Source organism: Bactrocera tryoni, chromosome 5, assembly GCF_016617805.1.
Source record: "Bactrocera tryoni isolate S06 chromosome 5, CSIRO_BtryS06_freeze2, whole genome shotgun sequence".
Classification (NCBI taxonomy): domain Eukaryota; kingdom Metazoa; phylum Arthropoda; class Insecta; order Diptera; family Tephritidae; genus Bactrocera; species Bactrocera tryoni.
This window is the reverse complement of record NC_052503.1, coordinates 81,060,475-81,086,807: the sequence shown is the minus strand read 5'-3', so window position 1 is coordinate 81,086,807 and position 26,333 is coordinate 81,060,475. Positions and strand designations below refer to the sequence as shown.

The 26,333-nt window shown below is 33.9% G+C and overlaps 1 protein-coding gene across 2 annotated transcripts in view; it reads left to right on the top strand.

Annotated features, from left to right (window-relative positions):
- The window catches only part of LOC120779186 (cAMP-dependent protein kinase catalytic subunit 3), a 46,328-nt gene extending 20,292 nt beyond the window's left edge, over window positions 1-26,036 (top strand). For both annotated transcript variants that reach the window (XM_040111448.1, XM_040111449.1), the window contains exons 3-8: window positions 12,910-13,078; window positions 14,298-14,407; window positions 14,757-15,002; window positions 15,255-15,436; window positions 21,326-21,403; window positions 25,845-26,036. In XM_040111448.1, the coding sequence (XP_039967382.1) occupies window positions 12,910-13,078; window positions 14,298-14,407; window positions 14,757-15,002; window positions 15,255-15,436; window positions 21,326-21,403; window positions 25,845-25,970 (911 nt within the window). In that variant the 3' untranslated portion in view covers window positions 25,971-26,036. The remainder of the gene's footprint in view (window positions 1-12,909; window positions 13,079-14,297; window positions 14,408-14,756; window positions 15,003-15,254; window positions 15,437-21,325; window positions 21,404-25,844) is intronic.
- The last annotated feature ends 297 nt before the right edge of the window (window positions 26,037-26,333 follow it).

The window sequence follows — 26,333 nt, the reverse complement described above, 5'->3', positions numbered from 1 at the left end:
CTCGAAGTGTTACCTATTCAAACGACTATAATTTTTTAGTTTGATAATATTTTTATTGATTCCAATGACAAAAATGTATGAAAATAATCAAAAATTTAGAATCCATTCACTTTAGCTCGATATGGCCACCTTTTGCCTTGACTATGGCCCTCAAACGGTCAAAAAACGAGTTGCATGCTGCACGAATGTGAGCTTGTGGTATTTTGGCCCATTCACGTACAATCGCTTTCTTGAGCGCATCCATACTGGTGTATTTTTTAGTCCGCACCTTGCTCTCTAAAATGGACCAGATGGAAAAGTCCATCGGATTTGCGTCTGGTGAATTCGAAAGCCATTGTGTCGACGAAATGAAGCGTGGAACATGATTTTTTAACCACTCTTGGTTAATTCTCGCTTTATGTGACGGCGCCGAGTCTTGTTGGAACATCCATTCTTTCCGGCCGAAGTGTTTACGTGCCCACGGCTCTAAAGCACCTTCCAAAATATTTTCACGATAATAAGTCGCATTTACTTTGACACCAGGCTCGATGAAAACGACTGGAGAGCGCCCATCAGCGGTCACGGCAGCCCATACCATCACTTGCGATGGGAAATTACTTCGGATGGCCATTCGTAGGCTTAAATTCTCGTACGTGCGTTCGGTCAAGTAAACACGGTCATTTTGAGAGTTTATGAATTGCTCAATAGGGAAATTCTTCTCATCAGAAAACACAATGTTCGGAAATTCGCCACGTTCGTGCAAGTGTAACAACTCCTTCGCTCTTTCGAGTTTAACTTTTTTTTGCTGCGGTGTAAGATTGTGTCCTTTTTGGAACTTGTGAGGCTTGACCTTTAGCTCATTTTTCAACAGTCGTTGCATTGAACTTTGCGAAATTTTCAGCTCTTTAGCCATTTGATTGCCACTTCGACGTGGATTTCGTTCAAGTCGAGCCTTCACTTTTCGAATCATCTCAAGTGATGTTGCTGTTTTCTTATGACCACCTCCATGGCGTTTTGCGATGCTCCCAGTATCATTGTAACGATTTATAGTGCGATACACAAACATTTTGTTCACTTCGAGATGTTTTAGCTGACGAACAATTGCTGCTTGTGATTTTCCAGCCAAATATAAAGCAATCACACTATTACGTTTAAATTCCATCACGTATAACTTTTTTTGTCACACGACACAGACTAAAATGTTTTTGTACGCTTGTAAACAATGGAATGATTTGTTATTGGTGTAAATTTAAGCGCGCTGTCATTAATAGTGTGGTAGTTATAGCAGTTTGAATTTGGTAACACTTCGAGTGGGTAACCCTGTATATAGTACATGTTATAGCTTGTGGTTACAGCAGTTTATGAGAAAAAACTTTATCTAAAACAAGTTTCTGAGATTTTTAACGATATTATGTATATAAACTTTGAGGTAAATAAAAATTATAAAATAGTTTAATGCAGCTTTCAGGAGAGCACTTTAGTAATTTAGATTATCTTCAAAAAATCTTTATGCGTTAGTTGTGAAATAGCAAGCTTTCACTTTATAAAAGCTCTTCCTTTTTGTGTAAGCTTGAATTATAGGCATTAGCTTTCTACAAATATTTTTTCCTGCAAAATGAAAAGTTTTCACTTGTTAAAAGCTCTTTTTATTAGTGAAAGCTCGTCCATTTTGGGAAATCTTGAATGTAAGTGCAAGGCCTATGGGCAAGGGCACTTTCTGCATATATTTTTTTGCTTTTAAAACAATTTTTTAAAGCTTCCTTAATCGGTGAAAGTGCTTTTATTTGTTTAAAGCTCAATTTGATAGTCAACTTTCTATACGAACATTGTTTATTCTTCACAGCTTTTTATTAATCTTAAAAAATTTGTATGCAATAGTTGTAAAATGGAAAGCTTGCACTTGGTGAAAGCTTTTTTTATTAGTGAAAGTTCGACTATTTTGTGAAAGCTTGAATTTAAACATTGCTTCGCTGTTTTTCGAAATGTCCTGTTTAGTCCGTTTTATTTGAATTTATGAGGTGGAAATTCGTTAATTTGTGAAAGCTCTGCTTTGAGGGTAAAATCACATTTGGGTTAAGAGATCGAGTCTGCTGGAGTAATCCCAAAAGTTGTATTTGAGTAAAGCTTGGATTTTAATAGATATTTTTGGAAAAACTTCAATCGGTGAGAGCTCAATCTGTTTATTAGCCAAAGCCTGAATGCATTTTATATAGAAACATCTCTGAAAAGCAGGCAGTTTATACATTTTGGAAAAATTCCGACAAAAAAAGTCGTACATCAAGTATACTTGTTTCTAGCGGTCAACATAAAAGCACTTACGCTCTAAAAATAAATAAATCAAAAATGCGGAATATTCCACTGAACATACGTAATAAAACAAAAATACTTTTTTATTACAAAAAAAACAAAAATTTAATTTAATTTACTAATCCTAGCATTTTTTATAGCATATGTCTGTATTTCAACAGTTCTAAGTTCTGCCCGGCTAGCTTCCTTTTTGAAAATTTCCATTTGCTGGCGCGAAAGCAAAAAGTGCTCACGTGAACCACAGCTGAACGACATTTCTGACAGACACCAACGCCATTGCCATCACCACGATGATAAGTTTGGTGGTTTTCGCATGAAAACATTAATTTGAAAAATTATCATTGCCAAGTGGGCGGCTCGTTACATATACAAAAATCATTTTTAATATTGTGCACTCATAATAATACATTGTGCATATGTAATGTGTATGAAGAGGCGCCTTTATTTATGGCGAGTGAAATACGCATTTTTGGGTCGTCATATTTATATATTTCTGTCTGACGCGCTGTCTTCCAGTTCTAATGCAATTTAATACAGAAATCGAAAAAATATGTTAACAATATTTATGTATATGGTGCATATATTTTTTCTCTTATTTATTGTTTATACCTTCTAAAATTTTTAATTATTATTTCCCACATATTTAAAAATTTTTCCAATCCTGTTTCATATTTAACACCATATTTTGTACACATTATACTCTGCATGGGGGCAAAAATCAGATCACTTCCAAATTAGATCGGCGTTCACATTTCGCGAAGGCAGCTCTGGGCACCGCGCCAATTGCTGACGAATATTTTAGTGAACTTGGAAAAATGGAAAAAAGCTTAAACTTTGAAGGAAAAAAATTCATGAAAATCTGACGCTATTGATTTTTTGATTACAAAGGCATTTACACTTTGGTACCCTACACATTTTTTCAGCCTTTTACTCCGAAACTGTGGGCATACTACAAAGTTACTTTAAGGTAAAGGCTCCTACAAGGTAAAAGGAAACTTAGTTATATTGCAGGGGTCATCACAAGGCACCTACACTTAAGATACAACCTTCAGAAAATGAGGAAAATTGGATTTGGAGTGTGCAAAGCATGCGCCGGGAATAAGGAGACACTGGAACATTATCTATGCGAATGCTGAGCCTTTAGCCGTATGAGACGGGACACATGCTCCAACTGCAGAGACATTGGGAAGCTGGGTGAAAAAATAATCAGTTTTTTTACTAAATCCACTAAGTTGCTAGATAACGCTTAAATTGGTTACCTCCCTGAAGCTCACTGTTTCAGTCTAGCGCTCAGGCGCCTCCCCAAAAGTTTAAAGCAGCTTTGCAAAATGGGAAATTATTAGAAGTTTGAGGATAATTTTCATTTAGAAAAAACTAGAATAAGTCTGCATCGGAACGTAAAATTACTAGATGAAAGTAGAGACTGTGGACCTTACGAACAGTTATCAAACTTTGAAAAACCGTGATCTTTTGACAGATTTGGTTACAAAGTAAACATTTCTATACATCACTCGGATTTGGAATCTGATAAAGTCAGGGACGTATTTACATAGTAATATGTAGTCAGTCAGTTTCTAAAGTATATCAGAAATCTAATCTGTTTCTCCAGAGATTGACATTTTCATTGAAGAGTTAAATGTTGGCTTGAATCTGAAGATACCAAATTACTGCCACCACTGTGTTTTTCGCACAGTATTCAAACAATATGATGTATTTCAACCGTTCCACGCATACAATTTAATTATATAGACTAGAAAAGATCTCTATGTATAGTATTTTTTACAGCCAATACAAATTATCTAATCTCACATAAATTTTGATGATTTTTTGTGCGGTAAGTGATTCTGCAATAGCGATTCGGTTGCCAAGAGTTGCGTAGTTCAATGCACACATACAAAAACATATACACTTTTCTTTGCTATATACACATACCTATGTAGTATGTACACATCTATAAGTAAGTGTGTAATGTGATTAGATCTTGGCTAAAAAATATGATTTCGGGGGCAGCCATCACATCATTAGTCGCACAATCCAGACATTGCGACGACACTAATTTGTCTTGTCATCCGCTCACGGTGTCAGTTCATATAATGTATACATACATACATATTTGTAGTATATGCGATTAACTAGCGTGATATGAATGCTGTTTAAAAGAGTACACAAATAAATAAATATGACATTTATTATAGGCAGCAACAATGTTAACCCATTTGCGCGTCAGCTTTGATCATTTTCCGCGAAAGCGTGGAGCGTGTGTAGAAATGTGCGTGTAGTAGATGTCACATGGCATTAAGTGTGTATGCGTAAAAATTATTTTATGCATATAAATACTGGTATCCGTCTTGGGTCAATGAAATCGTTTTATGTCGAGGACTTGTGGTCCAAAAATTATTTCACTGTGATAAATATGTTTTTTTAGCTTGAGTTTTGGGTATATATGCTTGAAAATCTGAATGTACCGTTTTGAAATTGTCTTGAAATATATAAATTTGACTTCTCAATGAAATTATCAACTATAATAGAAATTATTTACATATCTCGTAAGTACATATGTAAATCTAGCTTACCTATCACAGCTGTCATGCGAGCACTCACATGTCATGTAGCAAATAAAAGCATTAACAAACAAAGGTAAAACTATTTATAAATTATGCAGCTCAAGATTTATAAGCGATTTCAAAATATAAACATTAGAATAAATTACATATAGCACGAGGGTTAAAAAGAAGTTGAGAAAAGCTGAATCTAGATAGAGCTAAAGGAAAGAATGTGAGACTATCTTTTTATATAACCAAATGACAGACGATCTATTTTATCAAAGGCTGGGCATTCGTAAAGATAAAACTTTTCCAATTTTCTGAAGGTGGGATGTTAAGGTTAGTTGCCTGACCGTGACCCCTACAACGTTACTAAGCTCCTTTTGCCTAGATGTAGGAGCTTTGTGGTATGCCCTGTGTTGCTGGTGTTCCAAGACTTGATCTGTTATTTTAAGGTTCATTGCTTCAAACCCTTGAAGTCGTATCCGGTTGCCCTATTGGGCTGCCTCGTCTGACTTTTCATTTCTTTCTATTCCTATATAACCGCGTATACAGGTGAGATTAAGAGAGTTATCTACAGAGAGTCTAGTCAATGCATAACCTAACGCAATGAGGCTAAGTACTGGATAGCCTTAATTGACGCTTGGTTATACACTAGATGTTTTATGAACTTGTTATTTAGAGCAAAAGCTCCACTTGGCACCTTCTATTCTGCTAATAATTTCGACCTGAAAGACTGAATTAAAGTCATTTATTTTGAAGCTATCTTCCGAGTATGAATAACTAGGCTTCCGTTCGTGTTTCACGCCTTGATCGTTCGTTGAATATGTAGATATTAACATTGGAACTGCCGAACACAGAATCATTGGTTCATTCTTCTCTACTGGAAAATGAAAGCACTGTGTTTAATTCCTCACGCATCTCCTTTTCTCGGTCGCATTGGCAATTTAGCCCGAGCTAGTTCGAGTCAATGCGATGCCCGGTAAAGCTGGGATAGACGATTTATAACCTGAACCCTGAACAAAGGACAGCGAGCTCGATAGCTACGTGGGAGCCTAAACCCCATGTAGACTCATCTTTCGGGTTTGCGAGGATTTGGACTACCTAATGTCGATATTATGCTTATAAAAAGCGTTGTGAAGCCATGATTATAAACTCAAAAAGCTCCAATTTCATAAACTCTCATGCCAGCCCTTGTAATTCTGACTTACAGTTAACCATGCATTTTACCGTAATGCATGACAAGCACACCACCGGAGGAAGGCATGTATTCACACATTAAATATTTTAAAACGTTTACAGAAATTAATAAATAGATATTTGATTGACGTGCATTGAGCGAACGTCCCGCTGGCGGTCAGAGTGTACAGACGTATGGTAGAAAAACAAGTTACCTGCGTTGTTTGCTTTTTCACCGTCTACGTGCATTGTCAACAGGCGAGCGGCTGTAACAACAGAAACCAAAGAGAAGCTGAAGGGAGGCGGCGGGCGGGTGGCGAAAATGAGTAAACGAAAACTGGTTAAGCAATAGCACGCGAAAAAGAAGACCACTGGTATCAGGCACCAACAACAACTACAACAAATGCGCAGCTTAACTTAAAAGCATACGGCAAGTTGGCGCTGCATCTGCCACAAACTGTTGCCGGCGGCAAATCATCTCGCCAGACGCAACGCTCTCTTGCTGCTAACTGGTCAGTTGTGTTTGTCATTGTTGTTGGCGTTATAGTTTTTGCTTTGCGCAAAAGTGCCAACAAGTTGCGACAACTATTTACTTCAGCATACTTTACATAATATTGACAACTTTCTTCGTGGCCGTCGTTGTTGCAAGCGAAAAGTCAAATAAAGGTAAAGTGAGTTGTGAATCGAAAGAAATGGTTTTGTAAGCGTTTATGTGCGTGTATGCTGTATGTGTACTTATAATAAAAATCACGCTGTGGCAATGTGTTCATCTTTCGTGGAAAGAAAGTGCCAATAAAAAATAAATATCTGTTGCTGCATTAACCCGTCACTGACTGTTGAGGAGTTTATATAACCAGCGCTTTCGTTGGATTTTACGCGCTTAACAATATCTATGCGTTTTGCCATCTTGTTCCATATTCATCGATCACGTGGACGAACCAAAGACCTTGCGAAGAACAGTGCTCTCGAATGATCCAATGCTTTCTCAACTCAGTTCGTCATTTTCCATGTTTTTGTGCCGTATAGTGGGGCGGCAATATTAACGGACTTAATTTTGTTCGGCGAGAGAGTTAACTGCTTCTCAATTAAGTTACCGATCCCAAAGTAGCATCTGTCGCTAGACCAAACTCCTCCGTTTCTCCAGGATTGTCTTAATATGGTCTATGCGGTAGATTTGCCAGATCTCAAGCCACACTGTTAAGTTCCAATGAGCTTAAGTCTTGCACGCAATACTGTCGAAAGAACCTTATAGGCAATGTTAAAATTTCGACTTCTGCCTTTACCGAAGAACTCGGACTTGAAACCATTTGTGGTCACCTTAACTTCTGTTAAAATGTTCGTGCCGAACTCACGCTAGCCAGCGTCTTAAGTTTAGCGTAATCACGTCTTTCTGCCTCTCTCTTCTTTTTATTGAAAAAACCTCTCTCTTCCCATCGGGTGATAGTTACACTGGCTGCACAACCACATTGAGCTACCATACCAAAACCCTACTAATGCGTCCGCGTCGAACACCCCGAGCAACGTCAACAAATTTGAGTGAAAAGCTCAGCGTCACGGCTAAGACAGAACGTGCAACTCCGGTTTAAGGGCTCACCGATGTTGCAGAGTCTGTCCACCAGGAGATGGGGCTGCAAGCGGCATCTGATTTAGAGCTAGCGCTTGATATATGCTATAAATATGATCTACGAAACTTTCTCCACAGATGTGGCTTTGCTGTTGGGTTTGGGATTAGGAGGTCGATCATAAGAGGTACTTATCTCACTTGGACAGCTTTGAGCGTCGGTCCGTCGTGGTAATTATAAACTTAATCATAAGACCCTTATAGATCGACGGCGAGGCGGCTGATATCAGTTTCACCTGTGCCTGGTGTTGTTTCGGCTGTCAGGTTCGCGGAAGGTAAGATTACCAAGGTGTTTTAGCCTCAGTCTTGCAAATGCTGGAAAATGGAGTAAAAAATGTCTGAATGTTTTTACCTCAGTCTCATCCACACAACTTTGACAGCATACAAATGTAATTCCAAATGCATGAATATACATACATACTTATATATTTGGATATATATATTCATATATATATAAACATTTTAATGCAGCATATGTTGAAAGTCATTTCCCTTCGCGAATTGGCATTTGCTATTTAACCCGCAGATATAATATTTTGGCCGCCAGAAATTCACTGGAAATCCATTAATTAATTTGGCCGCATTCTACTTGCAACTGCAACTTGTAGCAATTAGGCGCGTATTTACATACATACATACTATGTATATCTACAAGTATTCTTGCGCATCAGTTTCGAGTGCCATGCATTCGTTGGCCGCCAATATTGCAGATTCATTACTTAAAATTTATTTTCCTTATGTTTTTTGTATTTTTCCCTTCACTGCTGTTGCATAAAATTAAATGCATATTAAATTATGGCCATTTAATGGCGACTTGGCCGTTGACGCGCACGGCGGCAAACGCATTGTTTTGCGTTGGTTTTCCAGCTTTTCACCGTGCAGCGCCCGCTTTAAGCTCATTCAGCCGCGAAATTAGTGCATATTTGGTTTTATGGCGGACAGTAAAATCGCTTAATGGCGGCAATAATTTTTCGGCTGGAATGGTCAATGCGCTGTGAGACTTTATTTGCATGGAATGAAAGCGGAGGAGTATATAGATGCATATGTACGTGTATTAGGGTTATTAGGATGTGTCAAAAAAAAGTAATATTTCTGTTCGCTTGCAGTTCTGAGAAATAGATTCTTAGACAATTCTAAGAAAATCTCCCCAAATATGACGCCTTAATTGTCACGGAAAGGTCTTCGGTTTTATCGTTTTCTAGTCTTTTCTTATGTATAATATTATCAGATAGAAAAATATACAGCTCGCTCGCAGTAAATTTACTAATCTGCACAATGGTCTTGTATAGTTTTTCAATTAAGTTAAACGCTTAAGCATTTTTTTATTTCATTAGGGTGAGTAAAAAAATATATTTAATTGAAAAAAATCAGGGAAGTAGTTAAAAAAAATGTTTGACCCATCATAATAATAAAACAATAATATTAAATTTTGTTTTAATTAAAAAATTTTAAATAAAAAAAATAAAATAAAATATATTTTTAATACAATTTTATTATAAAAAAATTAAATATTTTTTTTATGTGAAACAAAAAAAAAAAAAAAAAATAAAATAAAATAAAATAAATAAAATAAAAATAAAATATTTTTAAATACAATTGTTTTTTAATTAAACATTTTTTTTAAATAGAAAATTTTTATAAATAGAATTTTTTTAATATAAAAATGTTTTATTTTTTTTCAAACTTAAAAAAGTATTTAAATTTTATATTACAAAATATTTTATTTTTTATTTTTTTTTAACAAAAAAAATTCTTTTTTTGCCCACCCTAATGTATTTATACGTAAATATGCATCTGAAATTTTAACAAATTTTACGCGGGTACTAATTGGCGCGCAGCCACGTTCAGCTTGTTCTACTTTAGTATTGCCGGTAATTTGACCGCAGTTCCGTTAGGCGAATTGTTTATTCGCACAATAAAATTGCAATAATTCTTAAACAATAATTGTACAGGAAATTTCAATAATTTTTATTACAATAATTGTGGTATACACACACATATATGAAGTTGCACGTAGACTCTCTTCAGCGCTGTGTTTGTTGTAGTATTGTTGTTTACGCTGTCGAACGGAAATCGATTTAGAAATAAAATCGGAAATATCGCTTTACATTATAAACATACAGGAAAATATTATTATACAAACATAAATTATTTATGAATGTGAATGTTCGAAAATTTTCGAAATCATGTTTTTCAACTCTGCGATGATCTTTGTAAAGCTTAGCAATGACGCAAACCACACTTAACTGCAAATAAAGTTTCGCAACCAAAAATTATCAGAAAGACATATTTCTCGGCAACGAAATCAGTTGCATGATTAGCGGCGGTAGGTGCTGGTGCTATGTGATTTTTTCACAAAAACCTTCGAACATAGCTCATTAAAAAGGGAGACACTTTATCTAGGAGGTTTCAAGTCACGCTTAAAGAAGGTGGATGGCACAGCTGGACGCGAACCACCAGCTTAACTCTTAACATATGCATGGACGGATCAAATAATGCGTGTGCGTCGGGATATATGACGCGGAGCTAGATCTCAGGCGATCCTTCGAGCTGCTGGAAAACTGTATTATCTTCCAGACAAAAGTCTTTGCGGTTAGGAAAGCTGCTAACAACGCAAGGAAATGACATAATGAATCTCAATATACATACATACATACATATGTATACGAGTATATTATAGTATGTAAGTCGATAGCTAAGCGGTAGTTAAAGCAATAATCTCACATCGTATTGCGTCGGAGAATGCCCTTAGTAGAAGAGACGTAAATATAGTCGCTGCCAGAAAACAGCTTCATATATACTGCGATCCAGCGCTCAAGTGTGTTCTGGGAATAGCTGCTGAGATTGCCAAAATGGTGAACCGTCTAGCTACCGAACAAGTACAGAAAAATTATAGAAATTTTCGAAAGAGCTGACAGAGGGTTCAAGTTGAGATAGAATGCCTTAGGGGCATGCAGAAAAGCCAATATCACGTGCAAGTGTGCGGAAGGAAACCATGCAAACCTTCTGTTCACACGGTCTCAAAAACGACTGCAGGACGGTTGTTGGAAGGGCAGGGAAGTAGACATGAGGGAGAAAATGGAACACTCCCTGTGCTTATGTTCGGTTTTATATAGAATTTAGCTTAGATATATATAGGAGCTTCGCAGTTCAAAAGACTAGATGAAGTTCAGAATTAGATATCAAGCCTTTTTTAAACTTCGCAAAAGGAGTTGACGTTCCCCACGACGTAACTTACAGCTCGTTTTAGAAGTAATGAACCTCCATTTGTCATTACAAAGGACCTGTAGGTTATGTATATGTTATCTATGTATGGCTTGACAGCCAGAAAGTGCAACCTAGCCTTTAACTCGTTGAATCAAGATCAGTATTGAATAAAGTAAGCTCGAGTTTGTGGCATAGCGAAACTTCTGGTCTTTCAGCATTACGTTATCTTCCCATAAGACCGCTCGCAACCACCATGCCGTCCGTCTAATTACAAAGTGCGCACCACTCGCGTTTTTAAATAAATATTTTACAGTTACATTTCTATAATTTTAATATAAATGTGGCATAACACAAACCATATGCCAGCGGCATGCCAGCAAGCAAGCCAATTAGCCCACGCAGTTAATGGCAATTAGACAAAGAATGTAATCAAATGTCTAAGACTTTCATCTGCAAATCATAAACGTACAAATATGAAAATAAAACGCGCCAAGTCATGTGAACATTAGGCGCACACATTGTACAGATATTCACATGGCTGTAGGTGTGCTAAAAATTTCTGCCACTTTATCAAAAATAATATTTCAAAAATTTTGGCGTGGCGTGTGGCAAGTGCGAAACTTTGTACCCAAAATCTGCATATTTCCAGGCTAAAGCTTTTAGCTAGTGGTCGGTGGCTGGATAATGGCAAATTAATAAGCGCTAATGTACATTCACTCAAGGTTAAGTCAAGTGTGCAAAAACAAATGCCATGAAGAAAATCAATTACGATGAAGTATAGCCAGCGAGTGGCAGCGAGATTATGTATGTGTGTGGGAGTGTGTGAGAATTCGAAAGTGTCAGAGATGTGGCTTATGTGTATAACCGCTATACTTAGCTGAAGCGGCATTCACATATGCTAAACTGCAGACCGCAAAACGTGCCCAAAAGCGAAATGGAAATTTCACCAAACTCACCGCACCGCAGCTTGCAACATATTAATAGTAGCATTTGTTGTTTTTGTGCGTTAAAGCCATTTAGCGCTGCATAAGTGCAGAGCACATGTGCTTATATGTAGAAAAAACATACAGACATATGCCCCGTTTCCCACAAACCTCTATTCACAACAACAAACGATACTCGGCAACTGATGTGCTTGCTGATCGAGTGAGCGATCACTCGTGCTAAAAGCAAAAGAAAAAGCAGACAGTAAAACAAAATGAAATCAACGCTGCCTTGCTTTACAACATATGTAAGCACCTCACTGCTCTTCTCCCCCTCCTCCCACATATTGTATATTGTTTGCGTGTTTCAGCTTAAATTTCATGTTGATCGCGTTTAGTCCTCATTTGCTTTGCATGCAAAAGTGCGGCGTTTTATGGGCAAATAAATATCAAATTTCAAGTTGAAGCAAGTAATAAAGAAAATTTAAATAAAAATCGTTAATGTAAACTGATGCTCACGCCACAATGCAAAAAAGTGATTATTTTACTACCAAAGAATGGAAATTACTGCGGGAAATTTATATAGCAAATCAATAAAAATTGTTTAATTAATGAAAAACTGTAATTTTGGCTGCACTTAAGCCAGTACACTCTATACCCTTCACGCGTGCATTTTTTGTAGCATAAAAGAGTATATTAAATATTTATCTTGATTTTCGGCGGTTAGTTTGTACGGCAGCTATATGCTATAGTAGTCTGATCGAAACAATATTTTTGGAGATTATAGTGCAAACTAGGATAATAATCTATGTCGAGTTTCATGAAGATATATTGTCAAATAAAACATTTTTCCATACCAAAACTTGATTTTGAGCGTTCAGTTTGTATGTCAGCTATATGGCACAGTCGTCCGATATCGGCGATTCCGACAAATGAGCAGCTTTTGGGAGAGAAACGAACGTGCGTATAGTTGCAGATCGACTTCTCAAAAACTTAGTATTTACTAAGCCTTTTTAATCTCAGTCTTGGTTGTTTGGGTTGTGAACTAGTGTAAGCTCGAGATACACGAGGTTGCTTGTTTCTTCCTGTAAAATATATACGTATATCCACTCATTATTCACATATCTCTTCTTCTAAATTCTCTTCACAGGTACTGGCACATTTGGTCGCGTTTGTTTATGCCGCGATCGCGTGTCGGAGAAATACTGTGCCATGAAATTGTTGGCAATGACCGATGTGATACGCTTAAAGCAAACCGAGCATGTGAAGAATGAGCGAAATATTCTACGTGAAATTCGACATCCATTTGTGATCAGTTTGTAAGTAAAAGAAAAATTATGAAAATATTTAAATGAAAATCAAGTATTTGAGTGTCTGTAAACAAATGTATGTAAGCGTATAGGCGTGACGTGCAGCCGTTACTACAAAATTGCTTGGATTCCATGCTGTCTGCATACCGAATGCCTTGGGGTGAAACAGATAATTGTGGAATTCTAAGAAAACATTTTTTTTTGCTAAGATACAATTAATTTACATATGGAAATAATAGATGTAGAGCAATTTTTATAGTTAGTAGAATTATCATCTCTCAGTTCGATACGATGCATGCAATTTAATATTCTCAGTTCAAGAGTAGAAACATTCCATTATCGCTTCCCTCTGCATAATAACTTCACAAGGGATAGGGCTTAACCTTGATAGAAAGCTTTCATAGAGGCCAAATGGTCAACGACCAGCTTCTAGACTACTGCGAAATCCTTTGATTTAGAATAGAACGCAGCTCTCCTGAACTACATCTTGGCGCAATCGTACAAGTCCTTACCGGACACTGTTCAATAAGTATTCATGCTAAAAATCTTACTAGAAGCCTAAGTTGTATGAAGCAAGGTAAGATAGAATCCAGGCACTTTTCCCGCCATTGTTCAGCATTTAAAAAATCAACCTCTTAATCTAAACTAATCTAACCCGCTTTAGAAATTAAATTTTCCTCTCATCTCTATTTGTAGAATTTCATAGTTGTCTTATCATTTTAGAAATAGAGTAGACATTCTGTGGAGGATCAAGTCAATATCTGTCTTTCTACTGAATTCCGAACATTCGACAAGATTTCTATCTATTTGCAGTATTTACTATGTCCTAAAGCCATCTGTTCGACGATAGTTAGTCAAAAAATGAAACAACTAATCAAAATGTCTGTTTGAAGAGCTCTTTCTTGCTAAGACTGTCCCTTGACTCATTTGTTTAGTTTTTGATACCAGTATGTCTCGTAACGTTCTATAGTTCAGATATGTGCTGAAAATAAAAGCCTAATTATGTCTCAGGTCCTCGAAAAAATGGCTTCAAATGCACCTTTGAGACCTTTTTCTGGAATTCTGCATCTTTTCGAGTAGCAGAGCATATATCTAGTATTAGTGAAAGGTCTTTCAATTGCTCATATTCAACGGTGTCACGAACTTCTTTTTAGTGTTTTCTACCGAACTCTTGAACTGTTTTAGAATAAAATTCCAAGGTTAAGCATTCTTCTTCTGCTTTTTTCAGAGAATGGTCGACAAAGGACGACTGCTGTTTGTACATGATCTTCGAGTATGTGTGTGGTGGTGAATTGTTCACATATCTGCGAAATGCGGGACGCTTCAACAGTCAAACTTGTAAGTATTAGATAATATATAAGTATATACAGTAGTTTTATTAGGGTGGGTAAAAAACCGAATGATCTTTTTCACTTCGTACTCTGAAAAATTGGTTGGTAGACAATTCTTTCTCTTTTTTTGTGTGTATATATTTAAGTACATGCGCCTATTGTCCTAAGTAAATCGGCAATAAATAATACACGTGTTGTAAATAATCAGTTTTTATGGCGCTTACACACACACACTCACATAAATACATAAATAATATAGGTAAACAAATCATTAATTGCAGCAATTAGAGAAGCAAAATTAAACAATAAAACAAACAAACAATATTGAAATAATTAATTTCATATTTTAATAATAGCCAATTTCTACGCTGCTGAAATCGTCTCCGCCTTAGAATACTTGCATTCGCTGCAAATTGTTTACCGCGATCTGAAGCCGGAGAATTTGCTGATAAATCGCGACGGCCATTTGAAGATTACGGATTTTGGCTTCGCTAAGAAATTGCGCGATCGCACTTGGACGCTGTGCGGCACCCCCGAATACTTGGCACCCGAAATCATACAGTCAAAGGGTCACAATAAGGCGGTGGACTGGTGGGCGTTAGGTAGGTGGCACCCAACATAAATAAGTGTAAATAAATTAAAATTTAAATTTTACTAAACACCACCAAAACAATTGTGGAAATTTTACTTGCTAATCATTTTAGTTGTTGTTGTTATTGCAAGACAAATATTTATTTTATTTTTATAGCAAACATAATTATTTTTAGTGCGCTTTTATTGTTAAGTCCAATGTTTATATGTATTTATGCAGATCTAATGTGTCTCTGCTTGGGTGTGTGTGTGCGTATTTGCAGGTGTGCTCATTTATGAGATGCTCGTGGGCTATCCGCCGTTTTACGACGAGAATCCATTTGGTATTTATGAGAAAATTCTGAGTGGCAAAATCGAATGGCCGCGGCATATGGATCCAATTGCGAAAGACTTAGTTAAGAAATTGCTGACAAATGATCGCACCAAGCGCTTGGGCAATATGAAGGTGAGTCGCAAACAAAAACAGAAAAAAAAAAATAAATTAAAAAAATAAAAATAAAAATAAAAATTAAAAATAAAAGAAAAAGAAAATTAGGTTATGTTTAAGCTAAATATATTAAGTTTATTTATGATAGTTTTTAGAGCGACTTAGATGCTAATAATGAATATGAACTTGTTTGCGCAAAGTCAATTTTAATGTGCGCCAATTTCGTAACGAATTTTAAGTTTATGGGCATCTTAAAAATAAAATTAAAAAAATATAATGAAATCTTTTATAGCAAAAAATTTACATAAAATTGGCTTAAATTTTATTTATTACATTAAAGACTTAAGATTTTTACCTTCAAAACTAGAAAAAAATTAACTTTTAATTAAAAAAAAATTATTTAAAATTTAATTTAAAAAAATATTTAATTTAATATACATTTTATCAAAACTTTTCAATATTTTCTTTATTTTTTTTTAATTATGATTTTTTTTTATAAATTTACAAAAAAAATTTAATCTTTAATTTCAAAAATAACTAAAAAAATCCTTTAATTAAATAAAACTTAATTAAAAAAAACTTTATCAAAACTTTTAATATTTTCTTTAATTTAACAAAAAAAAAATTTTTAAATTAATTTAATTAAAAATTTAAATTAAAAAAAAATGTTTAATCAAAATTTTAATATTTTCTTTAATTTACAAAAAAAAAATAATCTTTAATTTAAAAAAAAATATTCTAAAAAAATATTTAATCAAAACTTTTAATATTTTCTTTAATTTTTTAAATTATAATGATAACGTACTACGCCCTCCCCTTCCCTTTCCAGTCTTCAGTTCGCCCGTAAATTATTTTCCCTGAATGTTTGTTATTCTATATTTCGTTTTCGATCGGTTGCACTCTACATATTACGACTTTTTTTCAAAAATTATCTACGCTGCTACATTTTTATATACCAAATTTAAACAATAAAATAATTATCCAAATAAATCAGTTTTCAGATATTTGCTTTTCATTCTTTAAATGTATTTTTTTTTGTTTGTATTTCATATATGAATTTATGATCCACCGATCTCACCCATCAGTCTTCTCAACACCTTTGATTGCTTATTGATTTTTAAATCCATATGAAAGCAACTAAAATGAAATTTATTTTTTTTTAATTGTTTATGCAATTTTTAAAAACAAATGGTATTCTAATTAAGCATACAGCTTTAGCCTTTCCCTAATTTATTATTAAAGAATTTCTCTAATTTTCTCAATCACCAAAAAACATTTATTTCTCGCGTCTTATTTATTTTTTTAATACATTTTTATTGCTATTTCGTTTACTTTAATAGCTTTAACCCACGAATGAAGAAAAATTGTGCTATGAAGCAAAATGCTGTAATCGAATAAATAGTGTTGAAGGAATTACTAATCTTTATATTTAAATGAGGTGATAAGGAACTTCAGACTTTTCGCGCAGTCTAATTTATTTAGTATAGCTGGCTACGACCAACCATAGGCTTGATTAACGGTCAGCTGTTATACTTGTTTGTATTATTCATTACGTATTTTTTCTAATTATTAAAATTCAACACCTGATTGCTTTTTTATCAATGCACACAACCAAATTTACAGCCGAGGCAACATCTAAATTAACGCTTTAATCGCGCATAGGCCGGTTAATTGTTGAATTAACTGCTGTGCGAAAAGACTATTAGGTTCATTATATCGATATATTCTAATTCTTATACCACGAATCTATTGTAAATTACCAGCAACAGCTCACACATTCTTCTCGATCATTCTTGTATTTCTGGTTTTTGTATGCTTCTATTCCATAATATTATACAACAAAAATAAACACAGCAGTATATATAGGTATTAAGGAAACCTTTGAATATATTCACATACAGCATGAGGTATTGAAAATACCATTTGATTCTGCTGTCAAACTGATATGGTTATACCAACTGACTGACAGTTGATGGACAATTGAATGATTTCTTATAAAAATACAACCATGTGTTTATTTATATAGACGCGTGCAATGTACTGTGTATATACTCATGCATATGCCATAGTTCGAAATGAAAAATATATAACATATGGAGTATAAATATGTGTGATTCTGTGTTCAAGGTTATAGCTAACTCCTTCGAAACGTTTACTAATCTTAAACTAGTGATAAAATTGTGCTGGAATGAAGTATATCATAAGTTTATTTCAAGTTTCGTATAGTTCTTCCGAGCATTTTAGAAAACGTGTCAAAAAGGTTAAGTTAAGGATAAAGGGTTGATTGGTTATAGTAAAATCTCACAAAGAAACATTTTATATATTAGAACATTTGCATTCATTAACCCGAACATGCATGTCGTCCATACATTATATGTCTTATTTATACGAACTAGTCCCTCAGTTTTTGGAATATCGATCTTAAAGTGCTTATATGGGAAACTTGTTCTTTTGTCGAGATATCTTCGCGTAATTTGGTATGGGTTATTGTCTAAGCCAACGGTGAAATCTCCGAAGAAATTATTCAGCTCAGATCACTGTAGTATATAGCTGCCATACAAACTGAACGATTAAAGCAACTTTTTGTTAACCGAGGTAACGTTTCTTCTTGTTTTTGTATAATAAGGAACTTGTTTTGAGTTCACTTGAGATGACTGGCAACGTTTGGTCGTATTTTTGTAACTCCGGGTGCAGTTCGTATATTTAGAATCGTTTGCAAGCAGTGATACATTTCATTTTGTTCGGTCCAAAAGTTTTTTTCAGATCTTATTATGACTCAAGTAGCTTTTGCATGCTTTATCATACATTTTTTTTAACTTTCGTACGAACAAATTATTTTTGCTGGTTTTTTAATTATAAATAAATAAATATTTCAACGCTTTCTTCACTCTTTCTGCACTTCTTGCACCTAACCTCAATCTATATTGTCGAGCGTGCTCATAAAAATCAATAAATGCGATTGCGTCACTTTTTAATTATGCTTCTAATTACCTCACAAAAGAATATTTATAAAACTGTTTTTTTTTTTATTCTCAAAAATTGTGTGGAATAACGTTGAAGAAAGCAAATACAGGCGAGTTATGCAATTCATTTGCATTGTTTAAAAACTTGCATCTAATTTGTTTGGCTTTTTTAAACATTTCACGATAATTGCAAAAATAAAATTTGTTTTCACGCAATTTTTTTTATTTTTTATAAACAAATATTAAAAAAAATTATAAACAAATATTTTTCTTTTAATAGAAATTTTTATAAACAAATATTTTTTTATTTAAATTATAAAAATTAATTGAAACCAAAATTAGCATTGCATTTGAAGCTTTGCGGTGTTTGCTGCTTTTTTTTTTGTAGATTCGTGCTTTTGTGTTGAGCATCATAAGAAAATTTCAAAATTTATTTGCCAATTTTCCAACAATAATACGAAAATAAACTGTGCAGCGGCAAACTAATTTGAGAGCAATTTTTTTCGGTGTTATTAGCAAGCGGTATTAATAGGCAACATATTGCCAATGTTGTAAGACTACACACAAACATGAAAATATTTTTAGTTTATTTTTATCACACCAAACAATTAGCAAAAAATATGCAAATTTCAAATATTTTCACTTGCAAGTAAACATTGGTCTTATGCGCTGCTATGTATGTTATGCATATACATATATGTATATATAATATAACTGTATATTTTGCATATGCGACAGCATGCAGCTCACGTTTAGCGGCAAAATGATAAATGAAAATTTTTTGGAATTGCACCAGTGTGGTCTCCTATAAAAAAGTATGCGAAACGTGGCGGTGGCTCGCTAGACAAGCAGGAACAGTTGGTGAGCAGCAGGCATGACGCTCGATTTTAATATAAAAGCACTAAAAATAAATTTGAATACCAAAAAAATATTCATATTTATTATAATATTTGCTCGTAAAATTGTATTGCCGCTAGGCGAGCTGTTGGTGGCCTACCGATTTGTTTACACGATCGAGATATGCGCATTGGAAAAAGGTGGCAAGCAAATAGGAATAAACATTTAATTATTTCAAATGATGTGGGCATTATACATAATAAAGGCTTAGTACAGCTGGTGTTAGCTGTGACAATGAAATTTCTCCAGTGATTTTACTAATAGTTTGATCGTGGAAAGGATAATACTTTAACCACTCTTTTGAACTCCTAGTTATCCAAGTAAAAGAAGCTGTACATTAGCAGAGGCTGTGTTCCAGCGTCTCTTTCATTCATAGAAATTATTTCGTTAATTATAGTCCCAAACAGGTCATCTGACATATCCTTCGACTGAGCATTATCGACCTTATTTTTTTTTTTTTTTTGAGCTAATTCTATCATAGCAGAACTAACGCTGGCCTTATGTTTTGTTTTTCATTCCATGAACTTGTTTACTATGCTGCCATTTCTTCGTTGTAAATTAAATTAGCCTATGTATACTCTCTATAACAATTATCATAAATCAAAATCTCATTTTTCCTACAACTGAAATTGTTACTAAATTGAGAGCGCATTCACTGTCAAATATCAGTTCTTTTATCAGGATAATTGGACATAACTTAAACTCGAGTTTAGTAAGCACCAAACCTTTAATTTGAGTTGAATGTGCAACATTTACATGTCAGTTTATTAAACACTAAAATTTAAACTAGTGCTTATTAACACTAAAACTTAATCTTGAGTTTATTAAGCACCAAAACTTAAGTTCGGGTTTACTAAACACCATAATTTAAACTCGAGTTCATAAAACACCAAATCTTAAACTCGAGTTTATTAAACAACAAAACTTAAACTCGAGTTCATAAAACACCATATCCTAAACTCGAGTTTAATAAACACCAAAACTCAGACTCGAGTTTATTAATTATGAAATCTTAAACTCAGAAACCCAAACCCTAAATTCGAGTTTATGAAACACCAAATCTTAAACCCGAGTTTGGAAAACACCAACACCCAAACTCAAGTTTGGTAAACACCAAACCCTCGAATTTATTAAATACCAAATTTTAAACTCAAAGTTAATCAAATGCCAAAACTTAAACTCGAGTTTATTAAACACCAAAATTTAATCCCGAATTTGTTAAACACCAAATATTAAACTCGAGTTTATTAAACACCAAATCTTAAATACTGATTAATGATTGATGGCACCCCACTATGCACTTGTGTTCATCAATTATGAACGTTTATTTATTTTTAAAAAATTAGATGTTAATTTCTCAGCAAATGATATTGAAATTGTTGTTTCAGCAAAAATCTCATAAAATCGTTAAAAAGAAACTATGTATAAGCAGAAAATATTAAAATTATATGCTTTGAGAGAAAATAATAATAAATATTGCAAACACATAATTTTAAATTTATTTAAGCTAAATCAATAAATATTTTTTTGAGAAAATTAGAATTTCACATTTCTATAACTAAATTGGAAATTTTAAGTTTATTTGGTAATTAGTGTGTATATTTATTACGAATCTTTCATTTAAGCTATTACAGGTAGTTATGCATGTATGTATATAGGTGTATATTTGTATATATAAATATGTACGTATGTAAATATATAAGTGCATAAAATTTAGTTCTTTAATTCGCCTAACATTGAAAGTGAATTTGCGCTAATAAAATGAAATTTTTCCTTTTTCTTCTTTCATTTTCAACTGTGCCACTTTTGTATTGGATTTGCGCTCAATGTACGACACGGCGTATGCGGCTGCCAAATTGTGTGCGCGTTCAAAACGATTTATTGACAATATGCAAAAATAACTAAAAATACACACATATATTTTGAAAAAAATTTAAAAAAAATCTTTGTTGCTGCCAACGGTACGTGCGGTTATTATGATTCTTGTTGTTGCGCTGTGTTAAACACATGTGCCTGTTGTGGTTGTTGCTGCTGCCTGGCACATTAGAACGGTGCCGATGACGTGAAGCGACATCGATGGTTTAAGAATTTGAATTGGAATGACGTCTACAACAAAAAACTAAAGGTAAGCACAAGCAGCAAATTACCCACTACAACAAATACACATGTATAAATTGAAAAAGATTTGCTTTCATTGCTGCCGCACCGGCTCTTTCACCCACACGCGCCCTAATCTTTATTTTCATTCATTTAAGCTGCACGAATTTGGCACTTTTTTCTGTTTTCTGTTTTCTGCTCAAAGAAACTTTCATAAATCTTTTGCGCCAAAGCAAGCGTAGCAAGGTTGTTACTTAAAATTGCCAAAGCGAAAGAAAAATAAATTTAGTTCTATTTAATTATAAGACTTTATATAAAATAAACACAAATAAGTTGTTAAATACAAATTTGCAAACTTGGCTCCGGAAAATATATACATATATCGGACGGAACAAAAATTAATTGAGAAAAATTTTAGCACAAATGTCTGCCATAAAATTCTAATGTTGCAGTTGAGTACAGAAAAAAGCACGTTTTTAAGCAAAAAAAACCTCATTTTTGGTCAAAGCCCACACAATCAGCGCGCTGACGTACACGCCTCTAGCCGAATTCATTACAAAATACTTGGGTACGCGCGCTACATAATTTTCACACGGAACGACGTCACAGCAGCTAATGTTGCCTAAATATATATATGTATGTATGTATATTATCGTGATGGTACTAGAATTGGGCACAGCTTAAAAAAGGGCCAAAAAAGCTTTTGTGCTGAAATTTTAAATCACTATTTCACGTGTTTGCAGGTGTTTCTCGTACTCTAAATTGAGTCAATTGACTTAATTTACTCAATAAATGTAATTCAGTCAATTGCCGAAAATTATTGATGTTGATCTGGGTCTAGAGTTAAGAGAGCTACACTAACAATGTAACAAATATTTCGTTTCAATTACAATAAGATTTTACAGCACTTTAAATTGACTCAATTAGCTTAATTTAGCTGAAAAATGTAAATTAGTCAATTGCCAAACATTATTTATGTTGATTTGGGTCTAAAGCTAAAGAGAGTGACACCAACTTCAAAAAAAAAATATTTCCCTTCAATTTGAACAGGGTTTTCCGGCACTCTAAATTGACTCCATCAGCTTAATTTAGCCAACAAATGTAAATCAGTCAATTGCGAAAAATTATTGATGATGATCAAGGTCTAGAGTTAAAGAGAGCTACATTCACAGTATAACAAATATTTCGCTTCAATTTCAAAAGGTTTTAAATTGAATAAATTAACTAAATTGATCTGGGTCTAGTGCTAAAGAGAGCTTCACTAACTCCAAAAAAAATATTTCATTTCAATTTTAACGGGTGTTTTTGCTCTCTAAATTGTGTCCATGTAATTTAGCCAATTACCACCTCAATACTCTCCGTATTGGTGTGGCGTCTATACCGTAAATAATTTATTGAATTCATTACATTAAGCATCAAGCCACTTAGTCACCCAGCGCAATTACTTAAATTTATTTCAACACTTTTCATTTTCACTTATTTATAAACAATTTATCGTGCTTTTAACGTCACTGTACTTAGCTTTGCAAATGTTCAAAACGCCCAACCCTCTAATGATAAATATTTTTACATTTGCGTTGTCGACATGCCCACTTTCAATAAGAATTATAACGCAGCCGTAATGTAGGCAAATTAAATTCCTATAAATCACCAGATTTGACATTGAAAATACCATTTTTCTAAATTCATAATTTATACGAAACCGTAGCGCAATTCATGAGGCGTCTAAATGTGTAATTAGTAAAAATATTTTTCCTATAAATATATCCGGCTGTGCCGCTAATTAATTGCAAATCATTTAAGTGTCTTACGCATTGCTTTTTTCATAGTTTGTTGAGGAAATTTTGAAAAATTTTCCACACGCTTCACTGACTGCTGCACTGTGATTAATTTGTTTGCAAAGCACTAATCAATCCTTCGTTTAGGAAATTAATCTTTATTCAATTTATGGATGTGCTTTAGAAAGAATTAATTTTAAGTAATAAATAACAGATTTGTTTCAAAAACGCTTTGATGTGTGATTCTGTTCTAAACTCTTACTTCGCTTTACTTCCTTTTGGTAAAGTTAACCAAGTAAGACTGTTTTCTCAATGTCTGGTTATAAAACATCTGTCAGTTTAGTTTTGGTTAGTTAACCAAGATTCCTTCCTTTGGTAAAGTTAACCAGGATTCAACAGACCGATAGTTGCTAAAGCTCCTTCTGTCGGTAAAGTTAACAATAACTTAACTGACAGTTAGTTGTTGACCATACGTTAGGCACTTTTGCTCTTTAGCACCGATTGAAATGAAAATCACTCAAAGTTTCATTTTTACTTCCAAAATAATACAAATGTGCTCCAATCTATTTCTAGCCGAAACTAACCTTCTCAGTTCAAAAGTTCAATATCAATTTTGAAAATAAATAAAAATTTAAAAACACATGTTTTTAGTTAACATCTGTTAATTAAACGCAATTTTTCGCTCGCACCACGCACAGCGGGGAGTTTTTGGCAACTTTTGCTATTTGTCAAGGCGTTAAATGGCAGAGAGCGCAAAACTACAGTTCGAAAAAATATATAAAATGCAAAAAAAATATACAAGATGAATTAGTACACGTTTTTTAAAGAAAATAAACAAATCATACTCTTTCTTCATTGTCCGCATTCCCCCTGTTCCCACTATCTCTTCTCGAATCTCATTTTTCCTATTGGGTTCGTCAGAGCGCGTTGTATCACTCGCTCAGCTTTCTGATTGTCAGTTGTGGCAAATGGCACTGCACTGTTTGGTCTCTTCGACTACTCACTTGCCCACTGCTGTACACTGGCTACTGTTTGTTGTTTATTAGCGGCTAAGCTGTTGTTAATGCAACTGCAATAAATCACTGCCAACGGCGCAACGAAAGCAAAATAAATCTACTTAGTATTGGCTTTTCAATGTATTTTCTAAATTTTTAATGTTTTGTACAATTTTTGGCAAAAATAAATTTAAAAAAAAAAAAAAATTTTTTTGTTTGTAGAAAAATACAAAATTTATTTATTTCCATAATTTGTTGAGTGGCGCGCGGAAAATATTATATGTGTTTGCCCGTTATTGTTGTTGCTGCTTGGCTAAACTTGCAAATTAATGTTTAATTCTTATTAGTTGTTGTTGTTGGCGTCAGTAGAAGCAGCGCACGTGCGTCAACACTAGTTATGACTTTGCTTTTTTTCATGAATGGCGATTTTAGTTGCTCGTTGGGGGCAAATTTCATTCGCACATAGTTGGCTGACATTACAAAGCCGGCGAAACAATGAAAATTACAACAAAAAAACATGAAAATCACAAGAAAAACATGCACATCGAATTGGCAAAATATGAAAAATACAACAAAAATAGAAAGATCATAAAAAGTACATAAAAATTACAGTAAAAACAAGAAAATTATAAAAAAAGACAAGAAAATAAAAACTGGCATTTACAACAAAAAAGCGCGAAAATAACAAAAACAAGAAAACCCGTTTAATCTGGTTGTACCGAAGCTAAAATACCCTTTACAAATAAGGAAATTTCCATACAAGAGTCTCATTTTCATCGTTCAGTTTATATGACAGCTATATGCTATAGTAGTCCGATCTAAACAATTTCTTCAAATATTGTAGGGTTGTCTTAGAAAATAATCTCTGCCAAGGATACCTTGCCAAATACAAAATTTTTCCATTCAAAGACTTGAATCCGATGGTTTCTTTTATATGGCAGCTATATACTAGAGTGGTCCGATCTGAATAATTTGTTCGAAGATTATAGCAATTTATTAGAAAATTAGTCATACGAAATTTCGTGAGGATACCTCGTAAAATCAAAAAGTTTTCCATACAAAGACTTGACTCCGATCATTCAGTTTGTATGCCACCTATGTGTTATAGTGGTCCGATATCGACGATTCCGACTTATGAGCACTTCTTGTGCAGGAGAGGACATACACAAAAGTTTTGAACGATGTCTTATAAACTAAAGGACTGGTTGGGGCTTATATACAGAGAAACAGAAGACAGAGAGGGCTAAATCGGCTCAGCTTATCATTATCATTATTTGGATATGTATGTATTTTGCAAGATCGCCAACGATTCGTTTTGGTTGTTACAAACATTGTGGTTAACAGGGTATATTAACCTGGTTAGGGCATAAAAACATGAAAATCACAAGAAAAAAGAAGCAAATTTATCAAAAAAGAAAAAACTGAAAATTACAACAAAATGCAAAAAAAAAAATTAAGCAAAAGAGCTGCGAAATTTCGCGCATCTTGCAACATTTCACCGCTCCCACACTATGTACATAACCTAATTAATGCAACATATGCAACATTTTTTGTGTTAGCACTCATTCCGTTGTTTTTCTATTTTTCGCATTTTGAGGAAAACACTTATTTCCTTTCATTTATTTTTAGTTCTCACTCGTATGCTAAAATTATCGACTAATAAATTTATTTTGTTTATTTTCTTTCTGCTTTGCAGCCACCAATAATTCCCGAAGTCAGCTCCGATGGTGACACGAGCAATTTCGACGATTATCCCGAAAAGGATTGGAAACCCGCCAGAGCAGTAGACCAAAGAGATTTGCAGTTGTTTAATGATTTCTAAAATATTTAGTTGCCTAAGTTTTGTAGTCTGTATTTATTTATTACCTACCTACTAATGATAATTAAATTAATTAAATAAAATAATGAAATATAAAAATAAATTAGCATAAAAATATGAAACACAGCAGATTTGTTTCTTTTGATATCAGTGAAACCAAAAAAAAGTAAAACAGAAACTACTAGGAAAAAAATAAAAAAAACAAAAGAAAAAAATAATAAAATAAAATACCATTAAATGTCAAATAAAATATACTTTAGTACGAGCATCTAATATTGTTTATGGGCGTGTTTTCTTTGATGGACTGGCGTCAGCTGTGGCGAATTTGCAATCGTATAGTATGCTTCTAAAAATTTCGCAAAGACG